General features: G+C 48.8%; 1 protein-coding gene across 2 annotated transcripts in view; it reads right to left on the reverse strand.

Annotated features, from left to right (window-relative positions):
- The window catches only part of TRAF3IP1 (TRAF3 interacting protein 1), a 33,077-nt gene continuing 16,630 nt past the window's right edge, over positions 1-16,447 (reverse strand). The window contains exons 12-15 of one of the 2 annotated variants that reach the window (XM_081142333.1): positions 16,283-16,319; positions 14,743-14,819; positions 3,651-3,871; positions 1-2,736 (exon numbers count right to left, since the gene is read on the reverse strand). In XM_081142333.1, coding sequence (XP_080998459.1) covers positions 2,571-2,736; positions 3,651-3,871; positions 14,743-14,819; positions 16,283-16,319 — 501 coding nt within the window. In that variant the 3' untranslated portion in view covers positions 1-2,570. The remainder of the gene's footprint in view (positions 2,737-3,650; positions 3,872-14,742; positions 14,820-16,282; positions 16,320-16,447) is intronic. The other variant, XM_081142332.1, reaches the window with a different exon arrangement.

A 16,447-nucleotide genomic window follows, 5' to 3' on the forward strand; every position in this document is an offset into this window, starting at 1 on the left:
AGGAAAACACAAAAGCCTTTTTATTAATAGAGTGTGTCATAGGACAGAGGCAAACACAGCCCACCTCTGAGCTCCTGGGGGTGGGCTCCGTGGGGGCCAGATGACCAGGGAGGTCTGCTCTCTGCGCCTCTGGGTGTGGTGGAAGGTCCCAGAGCCTGGAGCCAGTCCTGCTGCGCGGAACCTCTCCCCTTCTGGTGAGCGCCTGGGCTCCTGACCTTGTGCCCAGGCCTCATTTTGCAGACCATTCTGCGGAGGCTCCAGCAAACCGGCCATCCTGAGCCAGGACCACTGACATCGACTATTACTCCAGAGCCGGGGAAGCGCTGGGCCGGCTTTTCCTTCACAGAGAAACCTGCAGCCAGGTCGGGGCGGCTCAGAGGAGAAGCGCAGCAACATCTCAGGGCACTGAGGAGCTCCAGTCCCTGAATCCTAACCTGCAATGTGTCACTGGTGACGTCATCTCTTCTTAGATGTCAATCATTATTTTTTAGGTTTTTTATTAAAAAGAAAAAGTGTAAATACCAAAACAGAAAGCTTGAATTTTCCTAACATTTACTCATTTCCTTTGAATATAAATTAGTGTCGACTCAACTTTTAAACTAAAATTTCTGAAGTTTGACTCTAGTGCTTCCTGAAAACTTATAAACCAAAGTAGAGAAAATATTTAATAACCTCATTTGTGTATTTTATCAAAATAATAAATAACACCAGGATTTCATTCGTCTATAAGATGCAGTAATAATCACGCTCAGAGACTTTCTAAAACTTTACAAATGACCTTAAAATTTGATAAATGCCTCTATAAAACCTCAATTTATACAGAAAAGGAGCCAGTGTCACAATATGAACAAAAAGATAAATTTCCCTGAACTTTCTTCGAAGAAAAACAAAATGCACATTCAAAAATAAAAAAACCAAATGCTTATAAATTTCATCCAGGTGTGAACTGATTTGCACAACCCATATACTTATAGAAAAATGTAATTATTTTTAATGATTTGTATATAAAAGAAAAAATAAATTTTATGATACAATTTGATAGACTACTTCATACAAAATTTTATCCATATACAATGTATGTAATTTTTTGCAACACAAAAATTCCAGTCATATATACAAATTCATAAAAATCAGACATCTTAACTTGAAGCAAAACAGGGCTGTTCGGAGTGTGGCTGTCATTTGACTCAGTGGAAAGCAGATCATACGTATGTGAAGGACCCAGTTCACTAAGATGCCTCCCTCCTCCAGTAAAGTACTTAGTACAATCGGACCAAACAGGATCTTACAGTGCACTTTAGAAGGAGAAAGAGACCAATGTTTCAAAATGGTCGTTGTTAGTAATCTGATCTTGAACTGATTCAGCTTAGAAAATCATAAAACTGCCTTAGTAAAAGATTTATTTTGAAAATTACACTAAGAGAAACCAGACTGTGCCGTTTGTGCTCACCCTCAGAGGAACAAACTTCCTCAGGCGATTCCAACACTAAATGGCACTCCTTGGAGTTCATAATAAATGCGGCATCTAGAAGTATCAGGACCGGTAAGCACAGCTCCAAACTGCAAAACCCTTTACATACAAACTTGAAGACGTGGATGGTATTATGTGTAACTGAAAAATGAAATATAAACCATGTTTTTAAAAAATCTTTGCTTTAAAAAATACCCCCCCCAAGGTAACATAAAAATAATTTTGTAAATTGTTATGTCTTCTTCTCTCAGGTTCCCCTAAACTGCCTGTCTCTGGGGGGCACAGGTGCACATCCATGTGAAGGGAAGGCATGAGGCATGGGGCATGGGGCCAAGGGCCAGGGGCGTGGGCCTGGGAGAGTGAGGCCCCTGCAGAGCTGCGCAGGCACCCAGGGGGAAGAGCAGGGCCAAGGCTGTAGAGGGGATGGCCGGGGACAAGCTCATGTCTAGGCAGTGTCATAAGGCCACACTGAAATCTCCTTCTTAAATTTAGGAACTTTACAGGTTAGAAACACAAGCAAAAGATAACAGGGACCAAAAAGAAAATTACATAAAGTAGTCTATATATAATTATAAAGCAGTTAAAAAAGCTCACATGTACCTTTATAAAGATACAGGCTGAATGAACCCTTTTCAAGTGCAAGTGAACTAAAAATACGATCCATCCCATCCAGGCCCCACTCCATGTATAAAGTGCCTCAGAAGGCCCAGCCATCCTTCACCCCGTGCTGGCTGTAGAGTCACCAGCCCCACAAACCGAGCCCACGACCTGTCACCTGGGTGTCGGCAGCACTCCAGCTAGAGACCTCAAGCACGGAGCTGAGCTCCACAGGCTGCTGTGGACACACCAGGCTGCAGAGAGACTTCCCACACAGGGTTTGGGAGAGCCGCTTATAACCGGCACACAGGTAGCCCCAGGAAGGTGGGAGACGCGGTCTTTTTACACACTGGAGGTGCCTACAGCTTTAAAAGCTCTGAAAATTAGTCGGGCAACATCGTACACTGTTCATTTGCTTTGCAAACTGAGAGTTAACGAGCAGTGATGTTCTACCTTCTTTATTTTCAAGCTGAAGATGACTTCTGGTCTCCGGGCTGGAGCCTCACCTCCTGGCGCTCAGGCTGATACCGTACACCATCCTCTGGAGCTTCTCCTCGTTTCTCAGGACGCTGGCCTTCACCGCGCAGATCTTGTCCTGCTGGTCTCTGATCAGCTGCTCCAGCTCTGCCAGCTCCGCCTTCAAGGGCTCCACAGCACCGTCTGTGATGCTGACAGAAACACAACCAGCAGCTCGTAAGCATCTGGTTTCCTTTTAGATTTGCTTCTTAATTAATTAAAATGCTTATTTCATCCAAAGGAAATGGGTAAAAATATAAATATGGACCATAATGACATAAAGGGACAGAAACCTCACGCTGGGGAAACCACTGATTTTCACGTCCTGCAACAACCAAAAGCGAAGCAGAACAAGAAATGTATACAAAGGGGGCTAATATCTCTTTCTTCCATTGAGAGAAAATGGGAGAGAGGGAGGGAGGGAGGGGGAGAGAGAAACATTGATGCCTCCACACGCACCCCCACCGGGTGGGGAATCGAACCTGCAACCAGGTGTGTGCCCTTGACAGGAATTGATGCTCTAACTACTGAGGCACACGGGCCAGGGCAAAAACAACAGCGATATAGTTACCTGCATCGTCGACTCCCTGATTATAAATATAGAATATCAAAACATTTCTCTAAAATCTTTTTTGTGACTATTACGTTTCTTTTACAGTGGCAATTTCAAAATGGGTTCACCAGCATTTCTCTTAGAGTAAAAAAATTAAAATACTTTTGAATATAAAGTTATAAAACTTTGGGGATTTTGGTAAAACACATGAACATGGTGTCCAAACTGCAGAGATCCCTGTATTTTTTAATGTCTTAACTGTTTTGTGTATGAACATTGAGTGCCAAATCTTTCCCAGCTGCTACGAAGAAATGCGCCCTCCGAGGGCAGTGAGGAACCAAGACGGCCGGCGGCGCCCAGAAGCCCGCAGACTTGGGGCGCCCCAACCACGCCCCTGCCCGTCCCCGCCCACCCTCCCTGACCACGCCCACTCCACTGGCCACGCCCACCCCTCGCCCTGACCACGCCCCTGTCCCGCCCACCTCCCTGGCCACGCCCCGGCCACGCCCCCACCTCTGCTCTGCGCGCAGGGCCTCGGCGTGCTGCTGGTTCTCGCGCCGCCAGAGCTGCAGCTCCAGGCGCATGGCGTCCGCGTCCTCCTGCAGGTAGTCCATGATCTTGCCCAGGGGCAGCGCGCTCCGGCACAGCGTCTGGATGGACGCGCGCAGCTTCTCTATCTCCTTGGAGACGACGTCCTTCTCCTTCTTCCACGCGGGCTCCACGGCCAGGGGCTTCTGCGTGGGCGGGGAACACGCGAGAAACGTCCTGTCCCCGGGCGGGAGGCAGGGGCGCGGGGGCGGCGCCGAGGGCAGGGGCACTGCGAGGCGGGTGCGCAGGGCCGGGGCCCTTCTCAGGGGCGGGGTCCCCCGGGAGGCCCCCAGGCCCATTTCCAGATGGTGGGACTTTACCAGCCAGCTGACCAGAGCCCGGCTGCAGACGCTGCGGGGCAGGGTTTTCCTAAAGGCGGCGACGGGCCCTGAGCCGCGTCTCCGGCACCACCTCCCCGCAGCTCCGGGGAGGGAGGAAAGGAGCCTGCCGGCGGGAACGGCCCGGCGCCGGGGACGGAGGAGCACCGGGCTGCAGCACTTAGAGGAAGCTGACCCGGAGGAGGGGGAGTCGGCTGCCCGGTTCAGAACCCACCGCCCAGCTCCAGCCACAGGACAGGGCGGCGTGGGCAAGACACACACCCCTGGGGCAGGACAGAGAACCCAGACAGGGCCTCAAGATGTGCCCGCTGATGTCTGACCAAGTACCGAGGCAATTCCACAGGGAGCAGGGGCTTTCAGCACTCGGCACCCAGGACGGCCAGCGGAGAAAGAGCCTGGACCACAGTCTCGGGCCTCACACAAAACCCAGCTCACAGTGGACTGTGGGCTTTCAGAGAAAATGAAAACTGTCAACCTCAGGAGACAATCTCTGGGATCCAGGGCCAGGCAGAGTTCTCCGAATCGACACCCAAGCTCGGAGAAACTGGTAACGTGGACTCCGTGAAAGCGAAAACCTTTGTTATGCAACAGACAGGTGAAAGAGGACAGGTCATATTTTCAAACCATGTGTCTGAAAGGACCAGCATCTGGAACGTGCAATTCTCAAAACTCAACAGCACAAAAGCAAGCTATCCAATCAGGAAATGGACAAAACACATGAACAGATATTTCACCAAAGAGGATACACTGGTAGCAGGTAAGCCCATGACAAGATGCTCAACATCATTAGCTATTCGGAAATTGCAAATTAAAACCACACCTCTCAGAGTGGCCAAAACAAAGAGCAGTGACACCACCAGGTGCTGGTGATGCAGAGAACCTGGTCCCTCGTGTGGCTGGTGGGCATGTAAGTGGCGCAGCTGCTCTGGAAACAGTTGGCTGCTGCTGTTTTTTTAAAATATATCTTTATTGATTTCAGAGAGAGGAAAGAAGGGAGAGAAAGAGAGAAACATCAATGATGAGAGAGTCATTGATTGGCTGCCTAGCCCGCACAACCCGGGCATGTGCCCTGACCGGGAATTGAACCCCAATCGCCTGGATCCTAGGTCGACGCTCAACCGCCGAGCCACGCCCGGCCGGGCTGGCTGTTTCTTTAAAACCAAACCGTGCAACCAGCACACGGCCCAGCAGTTATGTCTACCCCAGAGAAAGGAAGGCTGAGGTTCACACACAAGTCTGCGCACGAATGTCTGTAGGGGCTTTGCTCAGAGCAGCCAAAAACTGCAGACTGCCCAGGCGCCCTTGCAGAGGTGAGTTAATAAACCGGGCTGGCGCCCACACCACGGACACGATCTTGTTAAGAAGAATGAACTACACCATGATTTATCTATCCCTCCTCCCTACGGCCGACGGACACATGCATCACTTCTCTGCCTGGGCTCTTACAAACCATGCAGCTCTGAATGATCCACTCACGTCCCAGGACACAGGCATGAACATGTCACGGGAAGGGGCACTGCAGGGTCAAAGGACACGCTTGCCTCCCACACTGGGACAGTGTCAGTTTCCAAAAGGCGAACCCAAGTGACAACTATACGACAGGAGAGTGAAGCGGTGTCGTATTTCTATGCACCTGAGAGAACAATGAGTCCTGTGGCCCCTCCACAGTGTGACAGGTGCAGGCAGTAAGCACTGAGCCAGGCCCTGGCCACAGAGAAACTGCGGTTAAGGTCGGAATGTGCACGGCCACAGCAAACACCTAGGTGACCCAGCCTGTGCACAAAGCAACTCCAGACAGAAACTCGCACGAGAGGCTCCTGGAAGGCAGCTGTGAGCAGCTGCGCCTCATGCAGCCTCACTGCTCACACTGGGGCCGGACGAACCTGGGGTGACGTCCGACCTCTGTCACTTACCATCTGGGACAAGATACCTTTTGTGCCTCCGTTTCCTGACCTGGGAAATGGGGAAAACACCTGTCTCATAGACTACTACTGTGAGGACTAAAGTGACGTGTGCAGGTGCTGAGTCCAGGCAGTGCTGCCAATGTCAGCTGCTGCTCTACTTATCACATCGCGCACAACTACGAATAACCGACTGGTGAGCTGCTCCCCGAGAAGAAGGCAGACAAGGGGCCTGCTAGCAGCGGGTGCAGGTCACTGAAGGTCAGCTACTCCTGAACATAGTACTGTCCTTGCAAAGGACCGAGGGGCTGTCTCGGAAGGCTGGGTGGGGGAAGCGTAGGGAGGCGTGAGACCAGGGGCCCTGTGGCTGAAGCAGAGGTTGGTGCACAGAACAGAGAAGACAACGTTCAGAAAGTCCTTTCCCACTGACCTGAAAAATGGAAATAATTTATCACCTGTTCACAGAGAAAACTGGTCATAACTAACATTAACAAAATAAGCAGGAAGCAGGGAAACGCAGAACTCAATTCTCAGCTAAAGCGCCCCCTTCTCTAGCTGAAGTGATGAAAGTAAGTTAAGAATGTGACATTACTGGCCTGAGACTGGTCCTTTCAAACATTTTTGTGAAAGGCTATTCTCATATATTTATCTTCCAGATGAACTTCAGAATATTCTTTAACAAGTTCCAAAACCTCCATTGAATATTAATGAGAATTACATTACATTTATAAGTTAATTTCGGAGAAATGACATCTCTACAATATTGAGTTTCCCATCCAGGAACACAGCGTCTTGATTTTTTCCAGACCTTTTCTATTTCTTGGTAAAATTCCTTGGCTTCTCGATCTGGTTCCTAGAAGTGTCCTGTTAAAAGCACATGGCCAGGGAAGTCACGCTGGTCTCCAGTCCTGCAGGGACCGTTTCCCCTGCTGACTGCTGGCATGGAGGAAAATATGGACCTTTGTCTACTTAGCTGCCACGGCCAACTGAGACATTTGTTTCTAAGTTTTAACTTTGGGGGCTGATTTGCTTGACGACTGTTGTCATCTTCAGGTACGGTGACCCTGTCTCTCCTTCAGAACCAAACCCCACCTCTCTGGCACGGGCTGGACCCTCCAGGACACCTCGGCAGGGCCGCGCTCCCCGCCGCCCCTGAATCTGGTGGAAGTCGGAGCTGCCCGCTCGGGGCAGCCTTGCTCTCCGGTCCCGAGCGCCTTTCCCCTCTGGTTCCCAATGAGTTCCCATCGCAGTGGACGCTGAGTTGTACATACGCCACTGACTCTTACGAGACAACACCCTTCCTGGTGATTTGGTTCGAGAATAATTTTTTTGGTTAAATGTAAGGTAAACGTGCCACGTTTAGCAGACGCTGCACCTGACTTGAATTTTTTTAATGGAAACAGCCGACTCACTGGATGTGGCAGCACAGTGAGGGAGAAGCCGGGAAAGGAACCGATGAGACTGTATCTGTGTCAGAGGGAACAGCTGCCAGTCCCGGGTACCTGCCCTCCGCTGTTAATTACGTGATGAAACGCACGCTTTAGCAATCCCCGACTCGACTTGGTCGTCCAGAATAAACAGAGTAAAAGCACACTTTTTAAAAACTGGAGATATCAGTGAAAGAAAAACAAAGATACAAGAGAGAAAATCAACAAAGCCAAAAGTTGGTGGTTTAAGATGATAAATTTCTGGAAAAACCAATTTTTTAAAAGAGAAAAAGCACAATAAGTAGTATAACGAATAAAAAGAGAATGAAGCTAAACTATAAATAGAGCTGATGTTTAAAAGAATTCTATCAAGACAATAAACTTGAAAATTTTTAAAGACATTGATAACTGGAACTGACTCGAGAAGAAACAGAAAGCCTGAATACTCCCCTAATTACTACAAAAATAAAAGCAGTAGTTTTGATTTTTTCCACCAAAGAAACATCATGCTCAGACAGTTTTATAGGTAAGTCCTGCCCGTTGTCAAGACACAACATCACTCTATCTACACCTATTTTAGAGAAAAGAGTGCACCCTTCATTTTTTTTTTTAATATGTCTTTATTGATTTCAGAGAGAGAGAGGGAGAGAGAGAGAGAAATATCAACAATGAGAGTCATTGATGGGCTGCCTCCTGCACGTCCCCCACCAGGGATCTAGCCTGCAACCAGGGCACGTGCCCTGACCGGGAATCGAACCGGGATCTCCTGGATCCTAGGTCGACACTCAACTGCCGAGCCACGCCCCCTTCATTCTTAGCCTGGCGCTCAGACAAGACCAGGATCACAGAAAATCACAGGCCCAGGTCACCCATGACTATAAATGGGAAAATACAAATTAGCAACTAGAATCAAACAGTGGACAGAGAGAAAGGTCATATCCCATCACAATGCTGGTTTTATTCTAGGAATGTAAGACCAGTTTAATATTAGAAAAGCTATAAATGTCATTTAACAGAATCATGTCAATCACTGCAAAAAAAGCATTTAATAAAATTTAACTCATTCATGATAAGGCCCCACACTGGGGGGAAACTGTACTTTCTCCATCTGTTTGCCACAACAAACATCACAAAAGGCTAAATTCCAGAAGCGTTCCCATTAAGAACAGTGAGGGAACCAGGCGGCCAGAGCAATCAGGCAGTAAAAGGGAAGCAAGGGGACTGGGAAGGAGGCGATGAAGGCTGCGACTTGGGGTGACATGAACGAGGGTGAAGCTCAGGGGAAGGAGCGGCCTGGGCCGACCGCCTGGGCATGACGCCAACTCCGCCGCTCACCCACCCCGGGTAAGGCCCTTGACCTCCTGCAGAGAACACTGCACGGCGCGGTGTTACAACAGCAGGACCGGCTCTGGAGATACAGCGTAACCAGGCGCGCAGCCTCTCGGACACACCACACCTCGAGGGCCAGTCTCCAAGCTCCCATAACCCCAGGCCAGCCTCCGCGGCGCTCGCCCAGTGAGCCTGTCGCGGGGCCTGCCCAGCTGCCAGCCGCGGGGCCTGCGGGAGCTGCAGGAGTTAAAGCAGGTGGCGTCACCGGGCCAGGGAGACAGCCCGCAGCCTGCGGGGCTGGACAACCACCTCTGGTTGTATGTAGCCTGTGCGCTATCTTTAAATAGTTAAAAACAGTATGTAAAGAAAATATTTAGGGACACGCATGGAAGTTCTATAAAATTCATGTTTCAGCACCCATACGTGAAGTTTTGTTGGAGCCCAGGCATGCTCGTTCATCAGCCTGCTGTCCAGCACTGAGTGGGCTCTCACGGCTGGAAGTCCTGACTACCCGGCCCTTTCTAGAAAAAGTGTGGTGACCCCTGGTGCAGTGAATCCAAAAAGAGCCCCAGACATGGCAAATCAGTGTGGAAAGGGGGAGAAACTGGTTGTCCATGTGAAAAAAAATAACCTCCACCTCACAGGACAGAAAAATGAACTCCAGGTGGATTAAGGACTTGACAGTCCAAAAAAAACTTTAATTTTTAAAAAGAATAAGATCTTTTTGACCTTAGAACAGAGAAGGTTTTTAAACTAAGGTACAAAAAGTGCTGATGATAATAGGTCAGACTGAGAAATCTGCTATATTAAAGTTAAGAGCTCAGTCATCAGGACACCTCACAGTAAGTGAAGAAAAAAACTTAAGCACCCTGGCTCAGTTGGTTGGAGCACCATCCCGTAACCAAAAGGTGGCTGGTTCAATCCCTGGCCAGGCTGCGTGCAGGAGGCAAGCAATCAATGATTCTCTCTAATGGCTCACTCTCTCAATTTTTAAAAAATTCATAAATACTGCCCAGTTGGGCGTGGCTCAGCAGTTTAGCGTCGACCTAGGATCCAGGCGATCAGGGTTCGATTCCCAGTTAGGGCACATGCCCGGGTTGTGGGCTGCAGCCAATCAATGACTCTCATCATTGATGTTTCTATCTCTCTCTCTCCCTCTCCCTTCCTCTGTCTGAAATCAATAAAGATATGTTTAAAAAAAATTAAAAAATTAAAAATTCATAAATACTATATGAATTTTAAGTTGAAGTTTTGAGTAAAAATAAGATCTTTATCACATTAGCATTCCCTGAATAAACATATTACATCAAAGATAACCATTCAATTTGGAAATGTTTGTAAGACTACAGCTAATCCCATTTTTATAATCCAAGTTCCGTAAGTCATGTGTATTTTTCCAGGTTAAAGCGCTCTGACATTCCGCCCACACCACGACCTTTGTCTGTACACAGGAGGCCCATTTACTCACCACTGTCCTCACAGGGTTCACACACACACGCAGTGAATTTGATGGCTTCCAGACTGTGGTCATGGTCTATAATACATCCATGGTGTATGTATGCAAATATGTTTAAGTGACACTGTTGATAATTTGGTGGTGACAATTTTATATCCCAAGCCTGAAATCCCCAGCCTGTGTGTACTGGAATATACTGCATCACTTGGGAACATAAAACTATCACCGTATTTCCTAAAAAAATAAAAATAACTCTTTAGGATCAAAATCAACCAGCAGTTCCCCAGGTCAGCTACTAGTCTCACCAGTGCAGAAACCTTGTAGCATTTGCCCCCTTTTACTCCAACACCAGGATCACAAACACCCAAACTAAAATCACTTCCATCAGGTGCAGAACTCAGTGACAGAGGAATCTGAACAGAATTTTTCTAACAGGGTTAAAGTATTTGTGTTGAAACTGCACCATCTAACTACCAAAATAAGAAGTCATTCAGCCCTGGGGGGTGGCTTGGTTGGTTAGAGCACTGTCCCCATACGCCAAGGTTGTGGGTTTGATCCCCGGTCAGGGCGCATACAAGAACCAGCCAATGAAGCACAAATAAGTGGAACAACAAATTAGTGTCCCTCTCTCTCTCAAATCAATTTTTAAAAGTTTTTTAAAGAAATAATTTAAAGATCCTTTTAAATCAACAAAATGAGAGAGTAAGACTGAAATCCCCGACTTTCATAAGAATTTAGCTGCTATTTGCCATGTACTAATTATTATAATTGAAATCTGGCATGCTCATGATAAGATCGTTTTACCCACCAGGAATGTTCAAACACACGATAGCTCTAGTTCCCCAGCAGACGCTTCCTGAAAACAGCCCCCAGGCTCTGCTGACTCTAGCCACTAAAGGCCCCCATGACAACTTTCCGGGGAGGGGCAGTGGGACACACCGTGCGGCTCCCCAGCACTCAGACGCTCGCTCCCATCTGAAGAGAAGCGGGACCAGCGGCACCCCCGAAATGCACCGTTTACACCTCCGAGAAGGTGAGGAGTCAAGTCACAGAAACTGGAAATAAATGGAAAGAGAAAGAAACCTACAAAAGGAAATACTTGGAGAGAGTCTATTTCAAAATAAAGAATTTAAACAAAAAGAATATCTGAAATTTATACTCAATCAGAACAGACAGCATGAAAAGCACCTGAAGGGAAAGAGAGACTGAGAAGGCAGGGGAGAGCAGTCTGCACGCAGCCCGAGCGAGCGAGACCTCTGAAATCACTGGTGATGATCCAAAGCATCTTCATTTACAAAGTTAAAAAACAAGTACTTTTAAAGTATAAGAAACACTAATAAAAGTGCTTTTCTGGTTGTTTTTCAAACACTTCATAAATCTGAAGGAAGAACATGCTGTCACGAGCTAGTATTACGGCTCACGAAGTTCAGTGTCTCCTCCTGAAGAGGGCAAACGGGCCGGGAGAGGGAAGGACCTGCCCACGGCAGCCTCACGCACACGCTTGTTCTGCGTGGTGTTCAGCACTCGACACTGCGAGGTGGCTTCCTTCCCATGCGATTCCAAAGGCGCTCTGGGGAGATGCCCAGATTACAAACATGCATTTCCTCAGCATTGGAAAAAAAGGCTCCCTGCAGAAAAAGCTGACAGCACCAAGACTAAGGGCGCACTGTAACATGTGAAAAGCAGGGAAAACATCTAGTGTTGTTGTGAATGCTCACCAGAGGATATTTTTTCCATTGATTTTTTGAGAGAGTGGACGGGAGGGAGGGATGGAGAGAGAGAGGGAGAAACATTCATGTGAGAGAGACACATTGATTGGCTTCCTCCTACATGGGTCCTGAACAGGGCTGGGGAGCAAACCTGCACCCCGGTACGTGTCCTTGACGGAAATCGAACCCAAGACCCTTTGGTGTGAGGGCCAACACTCTAGCCGCTGAGCCACACCGGCCAGGGCTAGTATTTGAATTTTTAAATGAGATAGAAGATACCCAACTAATACTATAATTAATTTGTATAAATCAATAATAACAGGCAGCTACAGCGCATGGGTGTTGAGTGCATTACAGTCACCCCAGGAAGTGAACCGGTGCACTGAAGCCGGGCCGAGGTACCGAAGGCAGAGCGGCTCTGCAAGCTCTCAGCAGCTCTTACAAACACCGACCACAAGCAGGCGCGAAGAAAGGCCCAAGTCCAGGTAACAGAATCCTGCAGACCGTAGTCTCTGCATGTGCGACTGTGTTAGGAACTGTCAACAGAAGGGCTTTTCGCCCTGGCCGCGTGGCTCGGTCGGTTGGAGCACCATCCCGGACACCCGAAGGTTGCGGGTCTGACCCCAGCTCAGGAGGCGTGTATGCTTCTCTCTCACACCCATGTCTCTGTCTCTCCCCCTCCCCTCTCTCTAGTGAACAAGTCCTTGGGAGGATTAAAACAACTTTTTAAAACCCTCATATTTAAAAGCTAAAGAACAGGCTCAGCAGCCTCCACGGTTAAAAGAAAGGACTCATTAAAATTCAAGAAATTCAAATACTATTAATGTTTACTATTCAAGGAACTTAAAATTCAAGGATAAAGTATGTTAAAAGAAATGTATAACCTTAAATATATTAATTTTTTAAATGATAAAAGGTAAACACCAATGAGCTGAGTTTTACACAAGAGGATAGAAAGAATAAAAAGAAAAATAAAGAGCGACCACCAGCGACGTGACAGCCCCAAAGCGAGTCAACAAAACCAGAGCCGGCCCCTGCCAGGAAGGGCCCACTTCAGCAGTTTCCCAAGAGTCTCATTCCAGGACAAGACATGTCTAGGAGGAAGGAAAACTGTAACTGTAGGTACATTTTAAATCATAAAGTATCTGCAAGGGTCTCCGTCCCCCGTGACTGTAAACCACGATCCAATGAGACGATCCATTCCTGACCTACGGGGCTGTCGCCACCGAGCACAGCCCACATGTGGCGGCCACACTGGTTCCAGAAACCCTCAGCCCCAGCCAGGCAGGCGGCCACCTCCACTTACCCGTGAGCCTTGCAATTATCATTTTGGACCGTGCCAGGCGGCGAGGAAACCTGGCAGGTTTTAGTCTGTGTTAATGGAACTGTTGACTGTTAGCCAAACAAACTGATGCCTGCAATAAAAATTTCACTTCATGGTTCCCTCCGTGACCAAGATGTGGCCAACATGATGAAAGCGGAAGTGGTGTGCACGGCTCCCAAAAACAGCCTGAGAGAGAAGGGGTGCGCCCTTCCCCTACCTCCCCTTTCCTCCTTCCTTCTGGCTGCAACGCAGTCCTGAAGGAGGTGCCCTGCGGCATGGGGGTCTGGAGAAAGAGGCAGAAGTCGCCCGGGCCACTGCCACTCCAGGCTCTGACCCGTGAGCTAAAGCACTTGTACGGCGCGGAAGCCACGACTGCTCTAGGTCTTTCCTTCACTCACAGGTCAACTTAGTCCTGATTTGAATATTACCAAAAGAAACTAAAAAGGAACCGAGAAAACAAAATGTACCCACTTAAGAAGCTGACGCTGACTTGGTAATAGGGACAGAAAGGACCAGTTTGAGAGAAGAGGGCAGCCACCACATCAGGCCTCTAACAGCACTGAGAGTGACAGAAGGACCCTCAGCCATGAGGAAACTCAAAGTGGAAGCACAGACTAGAAGGCCGACCACACCAGGCTCTGAAGGTCACTGCAGTCCCCGCCTGGAGGCAAACCCACCACTGGGCTGCAGACACAGCAGGGGACGGCAGGACAATGCCTGGCCTGGGAAAGACCTGACGGATTAAAGTTCCACAGCTGCATACAGCGGGACAGAGAGGCAGCCTCCTACCAAGGAGCAAGGAGCGGTCGGTGCCAAGTGAAGCCTCGGCAACTTGATCCTCCCACGAGTGTTTCAGCGGCTCCCCCTAGTGTTACTCTCACTGCACAGTTCTCCTCATCAGCTATTGCTGGCTGTTGATAAAACTAACTATCCAAGAAATTGCTTTCTGTTAAAAAAAAGCAACATACATAATAAAAGTTTATTGTTGTTGTTTAAAATGACTCTAACAGAAACCTAGCTGTGACATTCGAGGCACAGCCCTGGCCTGCAGGTATTCACCCCAGGGTCACATGCCTAAAGGGTACTGGTGGGCATGAGGCCATGGGTCCCAGCAAACCACACTGCACACTGTAGGAAAGACCACTGGGAAACCAGATGCAAAGAGCCCGTATTTAAAAGCCAGACTTGAAAACACCCCGGGCCTCTCATTCCGCAATCGGCCAGAGCCAGTGGCAGCTCCGACTGCACAACGGAGAAGGGAAGGCCGAGGCAGGTCAGGGAGGGCCGCCAAGTCAGGCAGAGCAGGCCTCTGGCCTTGACTGCCAAGCCCCCGGGGCAGGGCTGAAACAGGTCGGGGAAGTGAATCACACTGCAAGAGCCTCGAAGTGTCCTTCCTCCCCACCGAGGGTGGGACCTCTCACAAAAAGCAGGCATTACTGGTCATCACCACACTTGAAAGGTGCTTCCAGTTTTTAAAGGAAACGTGTGAAACAGGCTCTAAGATGCTGATGTTTATAGAAGACATTCTAGTACCTTCTCTCCAGGTTTGGGTGGCAGCTGCAGCTTCTCATAGTCTTTTTTGGTCTCCAGGATTTTTTTGACGAGTCCCCCTGTGGAAAAGCAGCGGCTTTATGCTCCAATTTCTCTGCCCTTTGAAGCTACTCTACTCTGAAAGGGCACAGGAGTGGCAAGACGAGCAGGTCCTCACTCATCTCCTCCACTGAAAGCGGCTTCAAACAGCCTTTATTTGATAAAGAGCCTGCAACTGACCGACACAGCGGCTGCTGGCAGAAACTAACTCTACAATTTCAGTGTTTCAAAGAAATCAGCTCCATGAAAGGAGAAAAAAATCTTTAGAAATAAAATAGACTTTTCCTTCTATTTCCAAAAATTAAGAAAAAATGTAGATTAACATTCAAAATGAATATAAACAGAGGGTAGTTCTGAATTGCTTCTAAGAAGCTTCTAAGTACTAATACTTCTTTTATATTGGGGCAACAATCTTCAACTTCTTAAAAAAAAAAAATCCCCCAGGGGATAAATATCACATGAAAACTCAGATGTGTGTGATTAAGAAATGGGCTGAAGCCCGGCCGGGCGTGGCTCAGCGGTTGACGGTCGACCCAGGATCCAGGCGATTGGGGTTTGAGTCCCTGTCGGGGCACATGCCTGGGTTGCGGGCTCGATCCCCAGTGGGGGCGTGCAGGAGGCGGCCGATCAATGACTCTCTCATCATTGATGTTTCTCTCTCTCTCCCTCCCTCTCCTTTCCTCTCTCTGAAATCAATAAAGATATATTAAAAAAAAAAAAACGAGCTGAAGAAACAAGGGTCCGTCCATGTGGTGGAGGGGACACAGGCAACACTGCCGTGGACAGAACGCAACACATGTCGCCGGGTGAAACAGAAGACGGACAGCGCGGGCACTGACACACCCGTCTGCCTGCATCTCAAGCGCAAGGATAAGCCCCGTTGCCTGTAGGGAGGGAGCTGCAGGCGGGGCAGGGGACTGCACCGTGCAGTACATTTGGCGTTGGAAATGTGAATATTTTACATAAATTAAACAAAATCCAAATGTTAGTGCCTAAACACTGAGACAAAGATGAAATGAATGGCCTCGGCAGGATCAAACTGGCAAGCACACCTCACAATTATTTCATGACTTTAAAAGAGAGTTGTTGGTTGTGCATCCCTAATGGGATGTGCCCTTAGAGGAGGTGACCTCGCTGGGAGCCGTGGGGCGGGACGGGGTCACAGCCCGCTCTCTGCTTTCACAGACACGTGAGATAAAGGAGACACTGTTTGGGAAGAGAGCAGAACACAGGACAGAACTATGGATCCGGGACTAACCTCGGAGGTCACGCAACTGCAGCGTAACCATCTGAATACGGCAAAGAGTCACCTACGAAGCGGCTCACAGCTGACCCCCAGGGCTCCCTAAGGATGGGAGCAGCGTCCATCGTCTCCCACAATAAAAAGCACGGACCTCGGAGGGACCCACGCCCATGGAGCCCCCCAGCTGCTGCTCGGACTCCAGACCAAACGGGCCCAGCCGCCCGCCCGCCCGGCGCTCACCGTGCTCCTCGTCTCCTTCCAGCTCCACCGCGCGGACCTGAGCGGCAGGAGAGAAAAGGAGACTCGCGTTGGCTGAATCCCCAAAACTCCGCCGCGTGGATCTCATCGGAGGGATGAGGAAATCAGGGGGCAGGACACTAACTGAAGGTCAGAGGCAAGTTCCAT

This window comes from Miniopterus schreibersii (assembly GCF_964146895.1).
Source record: "Miniopterus schreibersii genome assembly, chromosome: 7".
Taxonomy (NCBI): Eukaryota; Metazoa; Chordata; class Mammalia; order Chiroptera; family Miniopteridae; genus Miniopterus; species Miniopterus schreibersii.